We start from the raw sequence: 19,678 nt of genomic DNA, 5'->3' as shown, positions 1-19,678 counted from the left end.
AACACCCATTATGCCTGTCCCTAGCAAAAAACCTGATCAGTTATTCATGGAATAATAGATTTGTCTACCTGTTAGAATTTCTGGGTTCACTTTCACAATGAATCTACCCAAATCACTAGTATTTTCACCCTTTTTAAAGTCTCAAGAGAGATTTCATAGGCCAACTGAGGCAGAAGTGAAGTTACTGCCACAGAAAGCTATTGCTAAGTTAGAGAATTTGTGTATAAAAGACATATCAAAGGCATTTACAAAGTCAGTCAATGTCCTTTTCAAACAGATGTTAACTTGTCAGGAAAATGTTGGTCTTAAAAATAAACCAGAATATTGTTCGCCTTTTTATCCAACAAGGAATCTCTCTCAAATTCAACAGCTAATGAAAAAGGACAAAGGGCAGCCAGAGTTATGATGCACTTACTGGGAGTATAAGTCTTAAAATACTTAATATGAATCCTTTTATTTTTCTCTAAAATTAGTATCTACTAAGATCCTTCCCACCTCATAATTCTGACATGAAACTCCCTCAAAGGCTGTAGAATTCTTTCAATTTAACTAAAACACAGGGCATTTACACCTCTACCCTGATATAACATGGTCCTCGGGAGCCAAAAAAACTTACCATGTTATAGGTGAAACTGCGTTATATCAAACTTGCTTTACCTCGAGCATTTCCATTATTAATAGTCACTTCCCGCCTCCTGACTGACCCCTCAGAACTCCTGACCCATCCAAGCCCTGCCCACTCCCTGTCCCCTATCCACACCCCTGCCCCCTGACAGGCCCCCCAGGACTCCCACACCCTATCCAATTTGCCCGTTTCCCATCCCCTGACCGCCCCGCCCCCAGAACCTCCAAACCATCCAACCCCCCCGCTCCCTGACCACCTCCTGAGACCCTCTGCCCCATATCCAACCCCTCGGCCCCGACCCGGCACCCATAACACACTGCTCAGAGCAGCGTGTGGGAGCCAGACACTCTGACGCGCTGATCCACCGGAGTGCGCAGCACCGCCCCCCCAGAGCGCTGCTTTACAGTGTTATACCCAAATTCATGTTATATTGAGGCATGTTATATCGGGGTAGAGGTGTATTTTTAATATTTTAAAAAGAAATGATCAGCTACAAATAACTAGTGATCAACTTCCCCCTTCACTCTCAATCACTACTTTGGTTCCAGTACTGGTATCAAATCAGTTGCAACAAAACAAGCTGTATTGCCAAAACCTTACCTTGGGTTTCTCCTCTTCTTTATCTTTCCTCTCTGACTTGGGGGTTTTGTGGGAGAGAAGGGTTTGGATTTCTTTCCAGTCAGTGTCAAGTTTTTCTGTGAGTTCCAAGGCATTCTCTCTCTGAGTTTGTCTCTCTCTCTAGAAAAATAAAAATATGTATACAACATAATTATTGTTCAATTGGTAATGTATGTAACTGAACAAGGAATACTCCTGAGGGCATTCTGCGCCAAAATAATTAAAAATTTTACACACAATATTTTAAAATTCTGCAAATTTTATTTGTCAAATAAATGTGGAGGCTCCAGCATAGTATTGGGAAGCACAGGCCACTGGCTGCACAGAGGTGGGAGATCACTGTTCAGCTCCCCCCCGGTACACAGACTCAGCAATGAGGCTGCACCCAACCTAGACATAGTGCAAGCGCAGGGCCTGCCCCAGAAATACCCCAGGGCCCTGCCCCTCCGTGCCAGGTGCATCAGTTGTGGACAGGGAGGCTTAGCAAGGCAGGCTCCAAGTATGGAGGGGCTTAGTGTGGGGGGATCCAGGTGTGGGTTGAGAGGGTTCTGTGTGGGGCAATCTGGGTCTGGGCAGGATCTGGATGCACAGGGGCTTGCTGGAGGTGTTCTGGGTGCAATGGTAATGCAACTCTGCATGGGGGTCCAAGTGAAGGTAATTGGGGCTCAGCGGGTGGGGGAAGGGTCTGAGTGGGGGGAAGATAGAGTTCGGCAGGAGGGTCTTGGTGAGGGGGTCCAGATGCTGGGGGAGTGGGGCTCAGTGGGGCGGGGATCCAGGTGGCTGGGGCTCGGTAGGATGTGGATCCAGGTGCGGGTGGCTCGCTGGCGTGGTCCAAGTGCAGGGGGAGTGAGGCTCAGCAGGAGGGTCTGGGTATGAGGGGGGTCTGGATGCATGGGGGTTGGGCGGATGGGGGAGCAGCTCCCTATACAGTGATCCCCCTGCAGCTGAAGAACAATGGGCGCAGGAAGCAAGAGAGTTTGCAGACCTTCCTACAGCCAGAGTAGAAATCTGGGGGTGGGTCTCACACGGCCCCAGATGCCGTTCAGGGGAAGAGGAAGTCCTGTCCTCCCCAGCCCAGCCAGGACTAACAGGTGAGCCTGGTGTAGGGTAGGGGTCTTCCTCAGTCCCACCCCATGCCCCACAGTGATTTACCCTTCTGCTGACTGCCCTGGGCACCCGAAACCCTACTGCTGGGGAGGGTTTCATGACCGCTCTTGGGGCTTCCCTTTGCTTCCCTGTCAGAAAGTCATTTTTCTGCGGGGAAGCAAAGAAACCTGCAGGGGACATAATTCTGTGCAAGTGCAGTGGCGCAGAATTCCTCTAAGAGTAAAGGAAGATCACCTGCAGCATCAAGAGCAAATGAGGTCCATATATAGTCAAAACCTACTATATAATAAAAAATTAGTTCATATCAACTCCTACTTTGCAGCGTTAAGCACCCTTGGCAAAGGAAGTAGCACAAACAGGCAATGGGTGACTCAAGGGCAGAGCATGGCAAACAAATCAGCCACACTAACAGAGTTCATCGGTGGAGGATTTGGGAACCTACAGAGAGGCAGACACTCTATACAGTTTTCCCAAGGTAAACAGCGTCAGGTATATGATCTTTTGGCTATATATTTAAAAAGCCATATCCCCTCTGCTTACTGTGCCACCAATATTCTTCTCCTGTGAAGAGAGAGGAGTGGGTGGTTTCCAGGTCCTAAAGCGGATAATGGTTTTATTGAATGTTTTTTGTCTTCTGTAAGTTTTCACATGGAAAATGATGTGGTACTTAATGTTGTCTGTCCAGATTTTTTTATTCAAAGGCTATAAACTCACCTTCTCTTGTTTGGATTTGGCAATCAGCTCTTCAATGAGCTCCTTGCGAGATTTAGGTTTTTCCTCCTCTTCATCTTCTTCCCCAGTGAGTGCTTTCCTACGAAGAAGACCTCCACCCCCTCCAAAGTGAGCAGCAGTTAGCTCAGCTGAAAAAAAGAGAATTGAAAGGATTAATGAATCTATAGATTTATGCTCTCCTTAAGCTATTGGGTTGCTATTTCCCTATTATTAAGGCACAGGAGCAAATGATGGATTCCATGTAAGAATAAAATAGCTAGTTAACCAAGGTTTAAACCCCATTTCTGCTGATAAAGCTTGATGTTTGGCCTAAGTTAAGATAAGACTTTTCAGAAAAGGATTCCCACCATGACCTTGGATTTCCAAACTTTGTTAAGATTCCTTTCAAATACACATAGGCAAAAGATACTTTTTGATTTAAGACAACGATATAGCACTTTTTATCTGATGGCCTCAAAGCACTTTAATATATTAAATTAAACCACACAACACTAATTTGAAGATAAGCATTATTATTCCTATTTTACGGACAGAGCACAGAGAAGTCAAGTGACTTGAGCAACATTCCAGAAAAGGGCTATACCAGGAATAGAATGTGCTTTAATCACCAGACATTGACTGTGTTTAATTTGTAAGAGCACATGAACTTAGGCTCTGATCCCGCAGATATTTAGAAACAATTAATTTTAAGAACACGGGTAGTTCCACTGGACTACAAACAGGCAGACCAAGGCTTCAGCTATCACAAGGACATAAGCCCCATGAGAGGAACCTAGGATAGTATGTTAGCCTCAGCAACGGATTTTTTTGCTTGTGTTCACTGTCCTAACTTTCATGTAAGACAATTTGTGTGTTCAGTGGTTTTATTCAACGACTACCCCAAAAAGAAATAACCTGAAAACCTGTTTAAAACAAAATTTTTTATGTAATGTGTTTATAATCTAGTGGGCTACAGAATTAAATATCTATTTTTTTCTTTAAAGCTATCTTTCATCAAGTTAAAAAGAAATCAGCTACTGTTTTAACACAACTAAGGCCATGATCCTGCAATTTGCTTTGCTCAGGTGCAGTAGTCCAATAGGGCCTACACTGCATGAACTCCTACCACTTACTCATTAGCATAACATTCACAAACACTACTGCAAGAGGTGTGCGCATTTCTATTGATATTAAAAAGACATAGATAAACTAAAGGAAGTAAACAAAAAGCAGCCAGGTTGGCTTTTACCTATCTATCTAGTGAAACATAGCTGCAAACAACCTTTATTCAGTGAGCAATATTTATTGATATATTTAGACCTCTCCAAGTCAAGGGAGAAACTTGCATAAATATAGATTACTCAAATGACTAAGAGTTGCAGAAACTAGCTCTAGATTTGCCAAATAGAAAAGATAAAAATCAGTACGGAAAGAATTTTAATTTACATTACCTATGAACAGCTATACCCAAATGACCAGATTGCAAACCCCTCTCTCACATTAGTGAGCACTTATTGACACAAGAAATCCCACTGACTTCAATTAGACTATCTGTGTGAGTAACTGCTCACTATTGTAAGTAGGGGGTTCATAATCTGGTCCAAAGAAATGTAAGAAACAAAATGTTATTTGTTTTAACATGGACAAAACAATGTATTTTCCCCTAACTTTGTTCTGAGAAATGGCTGCCCTGTTTGTGCTGAAATTTCCCCTCAAAAAACAATTCAGCCCCAGGTGTGTGTGTGTAAAGTTATAAAGCAAGTGAAAACATGGTCTTCTTATAATGGAATATATCAGGCAGCCTCAACTCCGGGTGTTCCTATTGGTGCCACCTATAATGTACCATACTTGCAAGCATCCTGGCATCTCTAAATAGTTGATTTTAAACCAGAGTTTATTTTAATTCTGAATGCACTTACTTTAAGGATAATCCATATGTGAAAAGTCAATTATGATGTGATGAAATATTATACACATTTCTTAAAATCGTGAATGGTTAAAAATTTCAACGATATTGGCACTTATCCAGTTCTAGTCACCATTTTCTATCAGACTAAAGAGAACAGAAGGCTAATTTAAATCTGAACCTTTTCTTTACATTATTTTTCAATGAAAGCAGGGTACACAACAATTCACACAGCTATATTAACAATGAAAATTACATTGGATAAAAATGTATTAAGGTATCAGTTTGATTTTTCTTACCTGACAATATTCCTCTTTCTTCATTATCACTGTCGCTATCAATAACATCATTAAGTTTTTCAATATCTGCTAAAGATTGGCCATAATGGGTCAATTCTTCATCTTCATTGAGATTATAGATACTTTTCTTTTCATGAGTTTGCTGTGAAAAATAAACCAACCAATTTAGTAATGAGACATTTTTCAGATTAATATCAGTTAACGACAGCTAGTCAACAAAGATTTATTCCCCCCAAAAGCTAATATTTTCAGGTTAGACCAGAAGAACCCTATTTCATTTCTCTGTTACTTTAACAACATTAACAAGCCTTCAATTTCATTCAGATACATTAAAGCGAGAAACTGTGAGCATCTCACACCAGTTTTTACTCTCCATTAAATCCATCGTAGAAACTACAGAATTAAACGAGTGTAAGTAAGTGGTGAATCAGGCACAGTATTCTGGGGAAGGGCTTATTTTATTAGTTAAAAAATGGTAAAATTACTACAAAAGCAAGCTTAGATTTTGTATATGTTAAAAAAAACCACTTTTTTTAAAATAAAACGTTTCAGACTTAACCACTAAAAAATTAGTTAACCTTTCCAATAACAATCTTATTCCTAGAATTTTCTGCACATGGAACCATTCTGCATAATTCAGGAGTCCAAACACGATATAGATGGAAGTAGTATTCCAAACCGATTCCACTTCTTAGAGCAGAGGTCCCCAAACTGTGGGGTGTGCTCCCAGAGGGGGGCATGGAGGAATGTTCAGGGGGTGCGGCTGAGGCCTGGGCCAGCCCCCACAGGGAGCAGGGAGGGAGCACCACTGAGCTTTGGTCCTGGCCCCAGCTGCTGGCCTTGGCTCCACTGTCGGCCCCGCCCTCAGCTGTGGCCTCAGTCTTAGCCCCCTTACCCTGTTCACGTCCTCCCCTCCCGGAGCACTGGCCCCACTCCTGGCGAGGGGGGAGAACAAAGGGAAGGGGGGAGCACGAGGTAAAAAGTTTGGGGATCACTGTCTTAGAGTGGTAAGATCATAAAATGAGCTTCATGGGCCATCAAGGGAAATGGCCTTTTTCAGGAGTGTCGGTAAGAACATGAAATAGTGTTTAATGACAATGAAAGGATTTACATTTTGTGGGAATGAAATTGAATTTTGTCTAGTTTAACCCCCCCCCAAAAAAATCACAATTTTGTAAATGTTAAAATAATTCAGCTTTAAAATCTTTATTTTGGATTGGGCTGGTCAAAAATTTTCTGGGCAAAAACCTTTTTAATGCAAAAATTGATTTTTGACAAAATATTTTTTTCCATGAAAAATGTCTCCTTTACATATAAAAATCAAAATTTTCTAAAAGTCCCCAAATCCCCGACAACCAAACTATTTCAGTTTTTGGCCAAAATTTTTTGGTTTTCTTATTTCCACCAAAAATTCTGAAATTTTCTATATTTTTTTTTATGAGCTCTAATTCTGGAATTAATTTAGATCGAATAAAAGGTGCAGATAGGCTTTCAGAAAACAGAATGTATTGGAGTAAAAAAATGAAAGTTAGGTATGGTTGACAGGTTATAGGTTTTGGTATAATCCTTAGGGGCCAAACAATGTATTATTTACAGAAAACTTTGTTTGGCAAATTAAAAATTTCTACATCTACTTTTTACAAATTATTTTTCATTCCTATACTTTACCTGTCGTTCCAAAGAGAACCTCTTCATCATCTTCTCCTCTGGGCTTATTTTGGTATTATATTCACCAAAACGCTTATCTTTAAATACATTGGACTTTTCCCGTTCTTTGTATTCTTTCAGCAAAGTTTGTGTACGCTGAAAAAGAGATCAAAGCATTAACTTAACAAAAGCACACCTGAAGCCAATGAATTAAGGCCTAATTTATTCAAACAGAAACACATATACACACTGAATATGAGAACACTACTGTTGACTATAAAAAGACCAATTCTAATCAATCCTGTAAAATTATTTTTTTTTACCCTTATTTAATTCAATGATTAGTATACTTTATTATACTCCTAAAACAACTATAAACAATACCAATGAAGAACAGTCATCTCAGTCCAGCTCATCATGTAAAAGAAAGAATCTATCTATATATAAAAAACCTCAAGCAGAGTCCTAGCTGCAACCATTGTCGGCAGCCTCAGAGGAGAGCTCAGTAATCGAACGGGTACAGATACTGAGCTACCTATTTCACCCTGAAAACAGACCCTCTAGGTCAGCAGTGAGGTATATTTGGCAGGTCAGAGGAGGGAAATTTGGCAAGCCGGTGTGGGGATGTCTATATTGTATCTGTTTTGCAGATAAACAGAGAGCTACACCTCTTTCTAGTGCTTTTAATACAGTATCTTATATTAGGACTTGATTTGTCTTTTTTCTTAAAGGAAAAAAAACCCTCAAGAGCTTACTAAACAAGACATTTAGTTTACCAGTATTAACCATTTTAAAGTTTTGTAAAACCCAGGCCAATATTAAAGGAGGTGGGAAACTAATTTACCATCTCTTGCTCTCACATTGCAATATCACAACCGATACATTTTCATCAAGCTGGCTACCTTCAATATTAGGTTCAAAAAGGTCAGTGGCAATATAAAACATTAAAAAAAAGTTTAGCTGATTTTTGGGGAGAAATACTATTATTAATTATTATTATTATTGTGAACTCTCAAACTATTATGGGCAGCAAAATAGCTGAAGTTTCTAGCTACAGCCGTTTACACTCATGTCACAGGTGCAGAATCTGCTGATGTAAGGATTACTAAATAATGAAAGTCTTACTTCATATGAGATACTGTAGAATTTATGTTCCCTTTCCATCCATTTATTTTATGTACATGTATATAATTTTCAAGGAATTTTTAACATGATGCAGTTTCTCTTTGTAATATTTTTGGCCAAAACCCCACACTTCTCCATCTTGACACATATTAGAATCATAGAATATCAGGGTTGGAAGGGACCTCAGGAGGACATCTAGTCCAACCCCCCTGCTCAAAGCAGGAGCAATCCCCAATTAAATCATCCCAGCCAGGGCTTTGTCAAGCCTGACCTTAAAACTTCTAAGGAAGGAGATTCTATCACCTCCCTAGGTAACGCATTCCAGTGTTTCACCACCCTCCTAGTGAAAAAGTTTTTCCTAATATCCAACCTAAACCTCCCCCACTGCAACTTGAGACCATTACTCCTTGTCCTGTCACCTTCTACCACTGAGAATAGTCTAGAACCATCCTCTTTGGAACCACCTCTCAGGTAGCTGAAAGCAGCTATCAAATCCCCCCTCATTCTTCTCTTCCGCAGACTAAACAATCCCAGTTTCCTCAGCCTCTCCTCATAAGTCATGTGTTCCAGACCCCTAATCATTTTTGTTGCCCTTTGCTGGACTCCAATTTTTCCACATCCTTCTTGTAGCGTGGGGCCCAAAACTGGACACAGTACTCCAGATGAGGCCTCACCAATGTCGAATAGAGGGGAACGATCACGTCCCTTGATCTGCTGGCTATGCCCTTACTTATACATCCCAAAATGCCATTGGCCTTCTTGGCAACAAGGGCGCACTGTTGACTCATATCCAGCTTCTCATCCACTGTCACCCCTAGGTCCTTTTCCGCAGAACTGCTGCCTAGCCATTCAGTCCCTAGTCTGTAGCGGTGCATTAGGCACCCTTTCATTGATTACCTTTATTCACAGTAACTTTATCTCATACAGGGCTTCTCAAGGGTTTTCAAAGTATACACGATGATAAATTAAACAACAGTTTCCCTTGTGCTGAAGTATTTCTCAGATAGATTTGTTTTTCTTTTGAAGGAGATCTCTAAATTCTGTTTGCTGATGGATGGTATATACCAGGGGTGGCCAAACTTACTGACTCTTTGAGCTGCATACAACAATCATCAGAAGTTCAAAAGCTGGGGTGCACCTGCCGGGGTTCAGGGCTTCAGCGCTGCGCCTGCTGAAGCCCCAAGCTCTGGCAGGTGCCTCCTCCAGAACTGAAGCCCTGAGACCACCCCCATCCCTGATGGTGAGAAGCCTCTAGCCCAGGGGTGGGCAAACTACAGCCCGGGGGCCACATCCGGCCCTTGAGCTCCTGCTAGGGAGCAGGGTCGATGGCTTGCCCTGCTCCCGGAAACAGAAGCATGTCCCCGCTCCAGCTCCTACGCGTAGGGGCAGCCAGGGGGATCTGCATGTTGCCCCCACTCCAAGTGCCGCCCCCGCAGCTCCCATTGGCCAGAAACCACAGCCAATGGGAGCTGCAGGGGAAGCGCATGTGGACGGGGCAGCATGCGGACCCGCCTGGCCACGCGTCCGTGTAGGATCCAGAGAGGGGGAAATGCCGCTGCTTCCGGGAGCTGCTTGAGGTAAGCACCGCCTAGACCCTGCACTCCGATACCCTCCCACACCCTAACCCCCAGCCCTGATCCCCCTCCCATCCTCTGAACTCCTTGGTCCCAGCCCAGCGCACCTTCCTGCACCCTGAACTCCTCATTTCTGGCCCCACTCCAGAGCCTGCATCCCCCAGCTGGAGCCCTCACCCCCTCCTGCACCCCAACCCCCAATTTCAGGAGCATTCATGGCCCACCATACAATTTCCATACCCAGATGTGGCCCTCGGGCCAAAAAACTGCCCATCTCTGCTCTAGCCCCATCACCCCTCACCGCAGGGCAGAAGCCCTGAGCCCCCCAGTCTGGTAGGTGGAGAATGGGAGAGGGTGTGCAGGTTCCGCGAACCACACTTTAACTGTAAGAGAGCCATATGTGGCTCATGAGCTGTGGTTTGGCCACCACTGGTATATACATAGCAGTGAGAATGTGAAGAAAAAGAAATTTATTTTTTAACACAGATTTAATACAATCCAGTACTGCACTTACATCACTCATGCTGTATTTGCAGAGGCAGATTGGGAAGTACTTCTGGTGCCTTCAGTAAGGGATGCATCAGATTACTGGGCTCCCAGATATACAGTACGTATGTAGTCAAGATGTTCTCTAATGTGGTGGTGCTTATGGCTATGGACTTGGTGTCAAGTCAGAATAACCACTCTGATGCTGCAGTCGGTGATCTGTTATTTATATTACAATAGCACCATGGAATCCTAATCAAGGAACAGCACAATACAAAGAAGTAACAAAGACGATAGTCCCTTCCCCCAGAGCTCTCAATCTAGGATACAGAGAGTAGAGGATGCAGTTGACAGATGAAATAGACAAATTGGGTAAGGGTAGTTTGATAGATGAGATAACAACACAGAGTTTAAAAGAAAAGCAGAAGTCTTATCTCAGCACTTGCCTAACAATTTCCTTTCCAATGACGGGAAACTTTAAAGTAATATTTAAAAAAACCCCACAAAATACCAACGTTCACTTTGAGTACAGGTCCTTTGTAATTCAGGCTTATGCCTCTTGGTCTTCTCAGATAACTGTGTTTCCCATAAAGTAAAAAATGTCTAAGGCCCGGTAGCGCAAAGACTTAAGCACATCCTTAAACTGAAATCAAAGAGACTATAAATATTAATGAAGTTAACATTTGACAGGCTTGGGGCCTAAACTCCCACTACGACATAAACCAGTGTTTCTCAACCTTTTTGATACCAGGTACTGGCTATTACCAGCAGGAGAGTGGGGTGGGAGGAGGTATTGTTTCATGGTCTCTGTGTATATAATGTCTGCTGCAGTTTCCACGGTATGCATCCGATGAAGTGAGCTGTAGCTTATGCTCAAAAAAATTGGTTAGTCTCTAAGGTGCCACAAGTACTCCTTTTCTTTTTGTAGTAAGTGTCTACACTACACTGGCATAGCTGAATCTGTGGCACTGTAGCACAGACATACCCTCACCTGTAAGTCCAGCAAGCTACAGTATTACTTTTCTTGGACAGTAAGCCTGAATCACTTATGAAGGAGTTTGGGGGCATTTATGTTACATCTCCCACACTTGTTACATCTCCCACACTTATTAGATGCTGACTATGATCCTTAGCAAGGTGAAAGGAAATGAAGGCTCATGTATTTTCACCATTCAACTAACGTGGCTGTAGTTTTCAGTGATTACTAAGTCACCTTATCCTGAAGGCAGAGCTCTGACCTTGATATCAACAGCAGGGACAGTCACTAACAGTGTTAGGAGCCAGTTTCAGAGATGGTCTCAGGGTGTGGGACATACAGAACTCACTGAGACATTCTGAGTTTTCATGAACACCCTTAAAGGGGCATTTTGAGGCATCATCACATTGCATCCTGACATTGTCTACTCCATACCACCAGTTCGACCAGTGTAGCTTGGATCAACATCATAATAATCACAAAAAAGTATTTTATATTTAAGAACGGTCATACTGGGTCAGATCAATGGTCCATCTAGCCTACTATCCTGTCTTCCAACAGTGGCTAATGCCAAGTGCTTCAGTGGAAATGAACAAAACAGGCAATCATCAAGTGATCCATCTCCTGTCGTTCACCCCCAGCTTCTGGCAGAAGCTAGGGACACTCAGAGCATGGTGTTGCATCCCTGCCCATCCTGGCTAACAGTCATTGAGAGACCTATCCTCCAGAAATTCTTTTTGAACCCTGCTATAGTTTTGGCCTTCACAACATCCCCGGCATGAAGTTCCACAGGTTGACTGTGCATTATGTGAAGAACTTCTGTTTGTTTTAAACCTGCTGCCTATTAATTTGAGTGATGCCAATTTCTTGTGTTATGTGAAGGAGTAAAATTTCTTATTCACCTACTCCACACCAGTCAAGATTTTATAGACTTCTATCATATTCCCACTTGTCATCTCTTTTCCAAGCTGAATAGTCCCTAGTCTTTTTGCTCTCTTCTCATACAAAAGTTGTTCCATACCCCTAATCATTTTTGTTCCCCTTCTCTGTACATTTTCCAATTCCAATATATCCTTTTTTGAAATGGGGGGGGCGAACGGGGGACACAACAGAGCCGCATGTAGCATTCAAGATGTTAATGTATAAGATGTATAGTTCTTTAGACTATAGCATTTTTCATCTGGGGGGTCTCAAAGGGCTTTATAACATTAAGTCTCACAATCCCTGAGTGAGGTAAATGCCATTTTCAAGTCAGATAAATCAAGGTACAGAACAATCGTTTTGCTTGACAATTTTCCAGAGCAGGGATGGTTTATCAACGTTTATCAACTAACCAAAATAGGCCTCCAGTCCTCTCTGAGCCCCTTAGATAATGTTCATTGTTATCAGAATAAAGTAGCTTATCAAAAGTCACAGAGCAAGTAAATAACAAAGGCTGGAAAAAAAATCCCTGCTCACTGGCCTATACTCTATTCCAGGGCTATAGAGTTTGAGACTGGGGTTGTACCCCAACATGACATAAGGGCAGCCTTGGTGAGGTTTGTACCATCAAGCCCTTTGAGCCACGCTATAGAATCCTGAGTTAAGACAGTTCACGTGCCATCATTTGCACAATCTGTGGGTGTGCAACACCACTGCCCCCATCTGGCAGCGGGGGCTTGCTCCAGAGTGGTAGGATCCACGCACCTTGTCCTCATCTGTTGAGTGGCCTCCCACCAGTCTTACCTTTTTGACAGCCTTGGACCGCGACACGCCCGGCAGCCCCACGTCATGTTTGGTTCTCCTCCCCAAGATATTAAACTTCTGCTTGTTGACCTTCACCTCGAAAGGGTTGTTCTTGACCAACGCCATCCCTGCCCCACTCGGGCCCGTGGCCCTGGCAGCCACTTGGCCCTTTCTTCTCTGCTTAGTTGGTTTCCCCATCGTAACGCGCGGGTGGGATCAATACTCAGTCAGCAGCATAAAGAACCAGGGACCACAGTCTTGTACAGGCTCCTGAGGAATAGGCCTGGGAGGGTGGGGGAAGCCACGCTAATCAAAATGGCGACCAGGGGCGCCCGACCTTAAACAGCCCCAAGCTGCCCCCTGCTGTCTGGACGCACCACCTCGCGCGAGAGCTTCTAAGTAACGTGAGATCTAAAGGGGCGACCGGAGTCCCTCACCAGCCTGTCCAGCTGCTCTACTGATTACCTCTCACATTACGTACAGAGCAAGCTAAGCAGGAACGCGGCCACACCTCTCGCGAGAGTTGACTCCGACATCCCGCGGGATTTAGTGGTAGTAGCGGCTAGGCTCTGTAGGAGAAGAGATCGGAGCGGTAGGAACTACATGACTATATATCCCGGCATGCAATGTTCCACCCTCGCAGGTGAGAGGCGAGGAATCCTCTGTCAATCCTAGCAGGGAACACTCCACCGAGCGCGCGTGCTTACTACTCTTAGCTACCAACGATCCAGCTTTGACGCAAGTTGCCGCCGGCTGGGGGAGTGCATTGCCTGCTGGGAGTTGTAGTCTTCGGGGCGGAGCTGTAAGGGCGAGAAGCGGGGGAGCGCGGCATAGTCCTGCCCAGTGTGGGCAGGCCCCGGCCCGCCCGTCCCCTTTCTCCGCCCCCCTGAGCAGAAGAGGGAGAGGGCGGTGAGTGAGTGAGGAGGGACGGGTGGTAGGGGAGAGGCGAGCCCAGCACTAGCCCTCGGGGCCGGATGAGTGGAGTCCGGGTGTCCCGGCGGTGGCGGGGCAGGAGGAGGGGGCGAAGGAGGTGGTGGCTCTGAGGGGGCAGCGGGGTTGGAGCCCTGATCATGGAGATCGAGAACATCGTGGCCAACACGGTACTGCTGAAAGCCAGGGAAGGTGAGCGCAGGGGAGGGGACGAAGGAGGGATGTGCGTGCCGAGGAGGGGCTCTGAGGGGACGGGGTGCTGGGGGAGGAGGGGGACACGAGGGGAGGACTTAGGGTGAGAAGAGAGGTGGGCGCGCGAGAGGGAGGCGGCAGAGGGGAGCACAGTGCCAGGGAAGGAGGAGAGATGGGGACTGAGGCGAGAGGGTTTGGGAAGGGGGGACTCGAAGGGGGCAGGGAGCGGCGGGGTTGTAAAGAGAAGCAGGGGCTGCTGCTGGCTGGGTGCAAATGACTTTGCCGGCCCCTTCAGAAAGATATTTACCCTTACTTTTAATTCAAAAAGTGATTATGGGAAGGTGGGTTACTAGCAGGAGGACGCTATCTATTCATCTGAAATAGGGTCTAACTTTGTCAAAAACTTTAAGAAACTTTTGCCTTGTCCTCAAGATCCCTGACAACCTCAAAAGTAACTGATGAATGCCGCCTGCAGTTTCAGGTTGAGTGTCTTACATTGCTTGGTATGAAAGTGTCTGACTGTATAATTGCAGAGAGTCTCCTAACTCTGAGATGGCCTCTCCAATGAGCAACCGTATTTTAAAGAAGTCTGAAATATTGTTCTCTCAAAAAGTTTTTTTTTTTTTCCTGAATGCACGGTTGCATAAGTGGCTACATGAAAGCTTCCCCAGACTTGCATAAGTGGCTATGTGAAAGCTTTCAGACTACCCTCTTTGCCCTTAGTAGATCCTGGCTCTGAGCTCCACTGTTCTTGTTCTCTTTGGACCTGATCCTCCTACTTTTAATTGGGTAGCTTACTGAGTAGTCCCACTGATTTCAGTGGGATGAGTCAAAGTGAGTAAGGGTGGAGGAATCTGGCCCTATAAGTTTTGCAAGTCACTCCCACTCTAAATGGGTTTGGCATGTATACTGTATGTGTATCCGGTGAAATTTGTCTTAAGCAGCCTGAACCAAAAAAAAAAAAAATCAGTCTTCAGCTTTGAAATTGAGCTTAGAAAGTAGAATAATGATTACAATGTTGATACATCTCCCAGTGTTAGTTAAAAAGACTGCCTCAGCCTAGATGAGTGATTAGTTCCTCTGAAAATATACATCTGTGGTGTTGCAGCCTGGGTTTGGAGTTTGCATTGGAATGATCTAAGAAATGGGGAGCGTGTGGACAGCACGTGGTCAGAGTAGAGCTTGGAGCCAGGTCCCACTAAGGATAGAGTGGTAACTGGGAATACTTTCAAGTGGCTGCTTAACATAGGGTTGCCTCCTTAGTTTAGATTCCACTAAATATAGAATAAATTATGATGGTATGACTGACCAGAATGAGAGTTTTTACTGTACTCTCAGATTTATAGTTCGACAGCAGCTGGCTTGATATGACCAGTCCTATCCAAGATTAAATTTATTGTGAGTAGTAATGACTGTGGGTAAACATTATGTTTGTATTTTTCTCCCTTTCCCCCTTATATAGAGATGAGCAAGCACAACATATTTTGGCTTGGAATCCTGATCACTGATCACTTATCTTCAGTCTCTTAGGTCTTTGTCCTGGAGGCATCCTGATGTGTCTTACATTTTTCAAAGTGCTGCTCAAACAGTAATGTATTTGCCACATGTGGAGTGCACTCATTGGTCCTGGGAAGATCTCTTTTGTTGCTTTCATCAGGAACACCCCACATTAGCTTAGTTGCTGTCCCCTTTATCCTGAGTTGGTGTGAGGGCTGCCAGTGCATGAAACTGACTCGGATACTGTGGTGATGGATGCATAAGAAATAGAGTAACTTTTCACTTGGAGAGAGCTGGACAGGTGGGGCAAAAACCATCCAGATCTCTGAGACATCTCCTCCTCCCGCTGTGGTTTGTCTCATCTCTCATTGCATAGTGTGAAGGGGCAGGAGAGACTAGGGACGTGCATAGTTGCTGCTTTTTACATAAAGGGTCAAATCCTCAGTTGGTCTAAAGTGGCATAGCTCCAACGATCTTTCAGATAATGTTGGAGTACATCAATAATTCATGCTGTGAAATGGGGAAATTGCATGAAGTTGGATAGGAGCAGGTTACATTACTTTTATTAGAGCATAAATATTTCACTTGAATTTGCTAATTACTTTTCCTACTCTACTGTGCTCTTGCGAAAAGTTAAACCCATTTCCACTTCCCAAAGCCATGATAGAGGAAAAGGGACTATGTTCTTAATTATGGACTGCACAACTCTTCTAACTTGAGACTTTCTCATGACAGATAGGGATAGGCAAAACATTAATCTTAAAAGCACTTTATAGACACTAATCCTTCACACCCTTGTGAGGTAGATGGCTATTATCTGTGTTTCACAGATAAAGAAATTGAAACAGAGGTGTTGCATGCCTTGGTCAAATCCATAGAAAAGGTCTACTTCAAAGTATTTGTTAAAATTCAGGAGTTCCTGACTCTCAGGCTGTGTCTACACGAGCACTTTTGTCAGTCAGCGGTGTGAAGAAAACACACCCCTGACTGACACAAGTTTCATTGACAAAAGCACTGGTGTGGACATCACTATATCGGTGGGAGAGCATTTCCTGCAGACATAGCCACCACTGCTTGTTGGGGATGGTTCAGTTATGCTGGTGGGAATGATCTCTCCTGCTGGCATAGAGCGGCTGCACAGGAGACCCTACAGCGGTGCAGCTGCAGTGGTACAGCTGTGCCACTGTAGGGTCCGTAGCATAGACATAGCCTTAGACTCTAAATCAGATCACTCGACCATGCTTCATGCTGGCTTGAAACTATCAGATTTTGCAAAAAGAAAAGGAGTACATGTGGCACCTTAGAGACTAAACAATTTATTTGAGCATAAGCTTTCGTGAGCTACAGCTCACATGCAAAAGGAGTACTTGTGGCACCTTAGAGACTAACCAATTTATTTGAGCATAAGCTTTCGTGAGCTACTATGAGTACTATGAGTGACTATGAAGTGAGCTGTAGCTCACGAAAGCTTATGCTCAAATAAATTGGTTAGTCTCTAAGGTGCCACAAGTACTCCTTTTCTTTTTGCAAATACAGGCTAACATGGCTGTTACTCTGAAACCTATCAGATTTTGTGACTTCTAAGAATGACTTCAAACAAAATAACTTTTGAATTCTTTCCTCTTTTTTGTTTGGCTGGCTCTAATGATGTTGGCAGTTGATAGTACAAAAGTACTGCCAGTTGTTTGTCAAAATAAGTGTAAAGTGTTTCTGATGCTATGTTGACAATCTAGAAGAGATGTGTGGGTATGGAAACACTTGCTGCTTAAAGTATGGTTTGCTTTAATGAATCAGAAGGAATAATTTAAAATATAAAATCAAATTAACTGAATTTTAGTTAAACTCACAATTATCCCAGTCACTGAATATCTAAAGACTTTGATTGTCTCCCGAGATCTTTGCATAATATGCCTTTACGTGTATCGCTAAATTTATAATTCAGTCTGCTTGACAATGATGCCAGTCTTTATTAATCCACTAGTCCAATTTTCCCCCTAGCACCTTCATGTTTTCACATTATATCCAAAAACAGCAGAGTCTAGAAACTCCAAATTTGTCTTCCAAATTTGTCATTGAGGACGAGTTCCTTGGAACAGCATGGATCACATTTTAATAAAATATGGTCATGTGGACCACCTCTTCTGCATTCAGGATTATTTAACATCCCTGTAGCAACTACAGCAATTCCTTATATGGGGAAATATTCACTGTAGTTTTTAACTTCTTTTAACATAACTTACAAGATGAGCTATTGCCTAGCTGCTATGTCTGGCCATTATGTCCAGACGGGACTTCCTGTTACTCTACAGCACACAGTCAACCTGTGGAACTCCTAGCCTTCACAACCTCCTCAGGCAAGGACTATAACAGGGTTTAAAAGAGAACTGGATAAATTCATGGAGGCTAAGTCCATTAATGGCTTTTAGCCAGGATGGGTAAGGAAAGGGGTCCCTAGCCTCTGTTTGTTGGAGGGTGGAGATGGATGGCAGGAGAGAGATCACTTGATCATTACACATTAGATCATTGTTAGGTTCACTGTCTCTGGGGCACCTGGTATTGGCCACTCTCTGTAGACTGGATACTGGTCTGGATGGACCTTTTGTCTGACCCAGTATGGCCATTCTTATGTACTTTGGTCCTACCTCACATTCTTGTAGAAATCTGCCTGGCTTATATCTGTGTCAGTGATACTTTTATTTATTTCTTTTAAAAATCAAACTGGGGTGTCATGGCTTTATACGTATGTGGGAGGGTAAGGAGATTTCCCCCCCAACCCCCCCCCCTCCCCAACCCCCTCCCCCACATTAAGAATACTTAAATGATCATCAGAAGAAATAGAAATAACACTTCAGATATTTAGGGTTTGGGTTTTTTTTGTTTTTTTTTCTGGAAAAAAAACCCCTTGTTTGGTGGAAGTAATGGGCTATTGAAAAGAGAAATTATAAAGAAAGCTGCTTTGAATGTAGTGGGCACTACATTAGGTACTATATAAGCAACTGAGGTAAAAGGCTGTACAAGTGTAAAATCAATTATGGGAGCTATGAGAGCAAAGCCAGAATGCTTGTAATTTCATGAGAAATTGTAAATTTTTATACATAACTTTCCTATAGGGATTTTAATATTTAAAAGAAAAAAATAGTTGGATTACTTCTACCTTTACAATAAAGTGGGGAAATGAATCCTTACACTTACACTGCTTTTTCTAGCAAAAATGTTTCATGAAATATTAGGTTTCCTGGAAGACATGAAGAGGGAATCCAAGGGGGGGAAAATAATTTATCAAATATAAACTGATTATTCTGAAAGAATTTTGTAGAAGTTCAGAAAAGCCATTTAGCTCTTGTTCTGTTACTGCTTTTTGTGTCGATAATTTGTTAGTTTTATGGGTCTTTCACTAGCTTGCTACATTTTTAAATATAAATATGTAGGCCTCAGATTCATTTCAGTCTCCCAAAAGGCAAATAAAAAGAGATGCTTTCCTTCATGACACTAATGTATATCTTCATCTTGCTCCTCTTTTCATTGCTTAAAGTAATATGGTGTATAAATACTCCAGAGGAGCAGATCCTCAGCTGGTGTAAATGGTCATAGCTCCATTGAAATCAATATCCATTTACACCAGCTGAGGTTCTGGCCCCCAGAGTGCCTCTTAAATGCATTGGGCCCATTTACACTCACTTCATACAGCCAAAGCAGTATGAAGAAAACTTAGATGTCTAAGGTGTTGTCTACACTTGAAACGCTACAGTGGCACAGCAGCAGCCAGGGGTGGCAGGTTTGTATAATTTTTGGTGGTGCCCAGAACGGGTCCAAGTCCCGCCCCCGCCCCCACCTGCCTAAGGCTCTGGGAGGGAGTTTGGGTGCAGGCTCTGGGCTGAGGCAGGGGGTTGGGGTACAGGCTTTGGGAGGGAGTTTGGGTATGTGAGGGGATTTGGGGTGCGGGCTCTGGGCTGGGGCAGCGTTTTGGTGTGCGGGGGGGGGTGAGGGGTACAGGCTCTGGGAGGGAATTTGTGTGAGGGGTGTGGGCTCTGGGCTGGGGCAGGGGGTTCGCTTACCTCTAGTGGCTCCCGATAGTGACCTGCACACCCCTCTGGCAGCAGCTCCTAGGTGTGAGGGCCGGGGGGGGGGGGTCTCTGCTTGCCGCTGCCAGCAGGCACTGCCCCCGCAGCTCCCATTGGCAGCAGTTGTAGAGTCGGCGCTTGGGGTGGGGGCAGTGCATGGAGACACTACTCCCCTCCAGGGTCTGCAGGGATGTGCCAG

General features: G+C 43.8%; 2 protein-coding genes across 4 annotated transcripts in view; one reads left to right on the top strand and one right to left on the bottom strand.

The window, feature by feature from the left end:
* The window catches only part of NOP14 (NOP14 nucleolar protein), a 34,170-nt gene extending 20,708 nt beyond the window's left edge, over positions 1 to 13,462 (bottom strand). Inside the window, exons 1-5 of one of the 2 annotated variants that reach the window (XM_077815898.1) lie at positions 12,800 to 13,462; positions 6,935 to 7,069; positions 5,267 to 5,408; positions 3,065 to 3,210; positions 1,226 to 1,363 (exon numbers count right to left, since the gene is read on the bottom strand). In XM_077815898.1, coding sequence (XP_077672024.1) covers positions 1,226 to 1,363; positions 3,065 to 3,210; positions 5,267 to 5,408; positions 6,935 to 7,069; positions 12,800 to 12,997 — 759 coding nt within the window. In that variant the 5' untranslated portion in view covers positions 12,998 to 13,462. Of the gene's footprint in view, positions 1 to 1,225; positions 1,364 to 3,064; positions 3,211 to 5,266; positions 5,409 to 6,934; positions 7,070 to 10,126; positions 10,357 to 12,799 lie in introns of those variants that run through there. The other variant, XM_077815899.1, reaches the window with a different exon arrangement.
* A 184-nt stretch (positions 13,463 to 13,646) lies between these two features.
* Positions 13,647 to 19,678, top strand: part of GRK4 (G protein-coupled receptor kinase 4) — a 78,413-nt gene continuing 72,381 nt past the window's right edge. Inside the window, exon 1 of one of the 2 annotated variants that reach the window (XM_077815894.1) lies at positions 13,647 to 13,708. Coding sequence is in view for 1 of the 2 variants with exons in the window: in XM_077815893.1 (XP_077672019.1) it covers positions 13,870 to 13,921 (52 nt within the window). In the remaining variant the exon portion in view is untranslated. Of the gene's footprint in view, positions 13,709 to 13,842; positions 13,922 to 19,678 lie in introns of those variants that run through there. The other variant, XM_077815893.1, reaches the window with a different exon arrangement.

Source organism: Eretmochelys imbricata, chromosome 4 (assembly GCF_965152235.1).
Source record: "Eretmochelys imbricata isolate rEreImb1 chromosome 4, rEreImb1.hap1, whole genome shotgun sequence".
Classification (NCBI taxonomy): domain Eukaryota; kingdom Metazoa; phylum Chordata; order Testudines; family Cheloniidae; genus Eretmochelys; species Eretmochelys imbricata.
The sequence above is the reverse complement of the archived record's forward strand: the minus strand, read 5'-3'. Positions and strand labels throughout refer to the sequence as shown.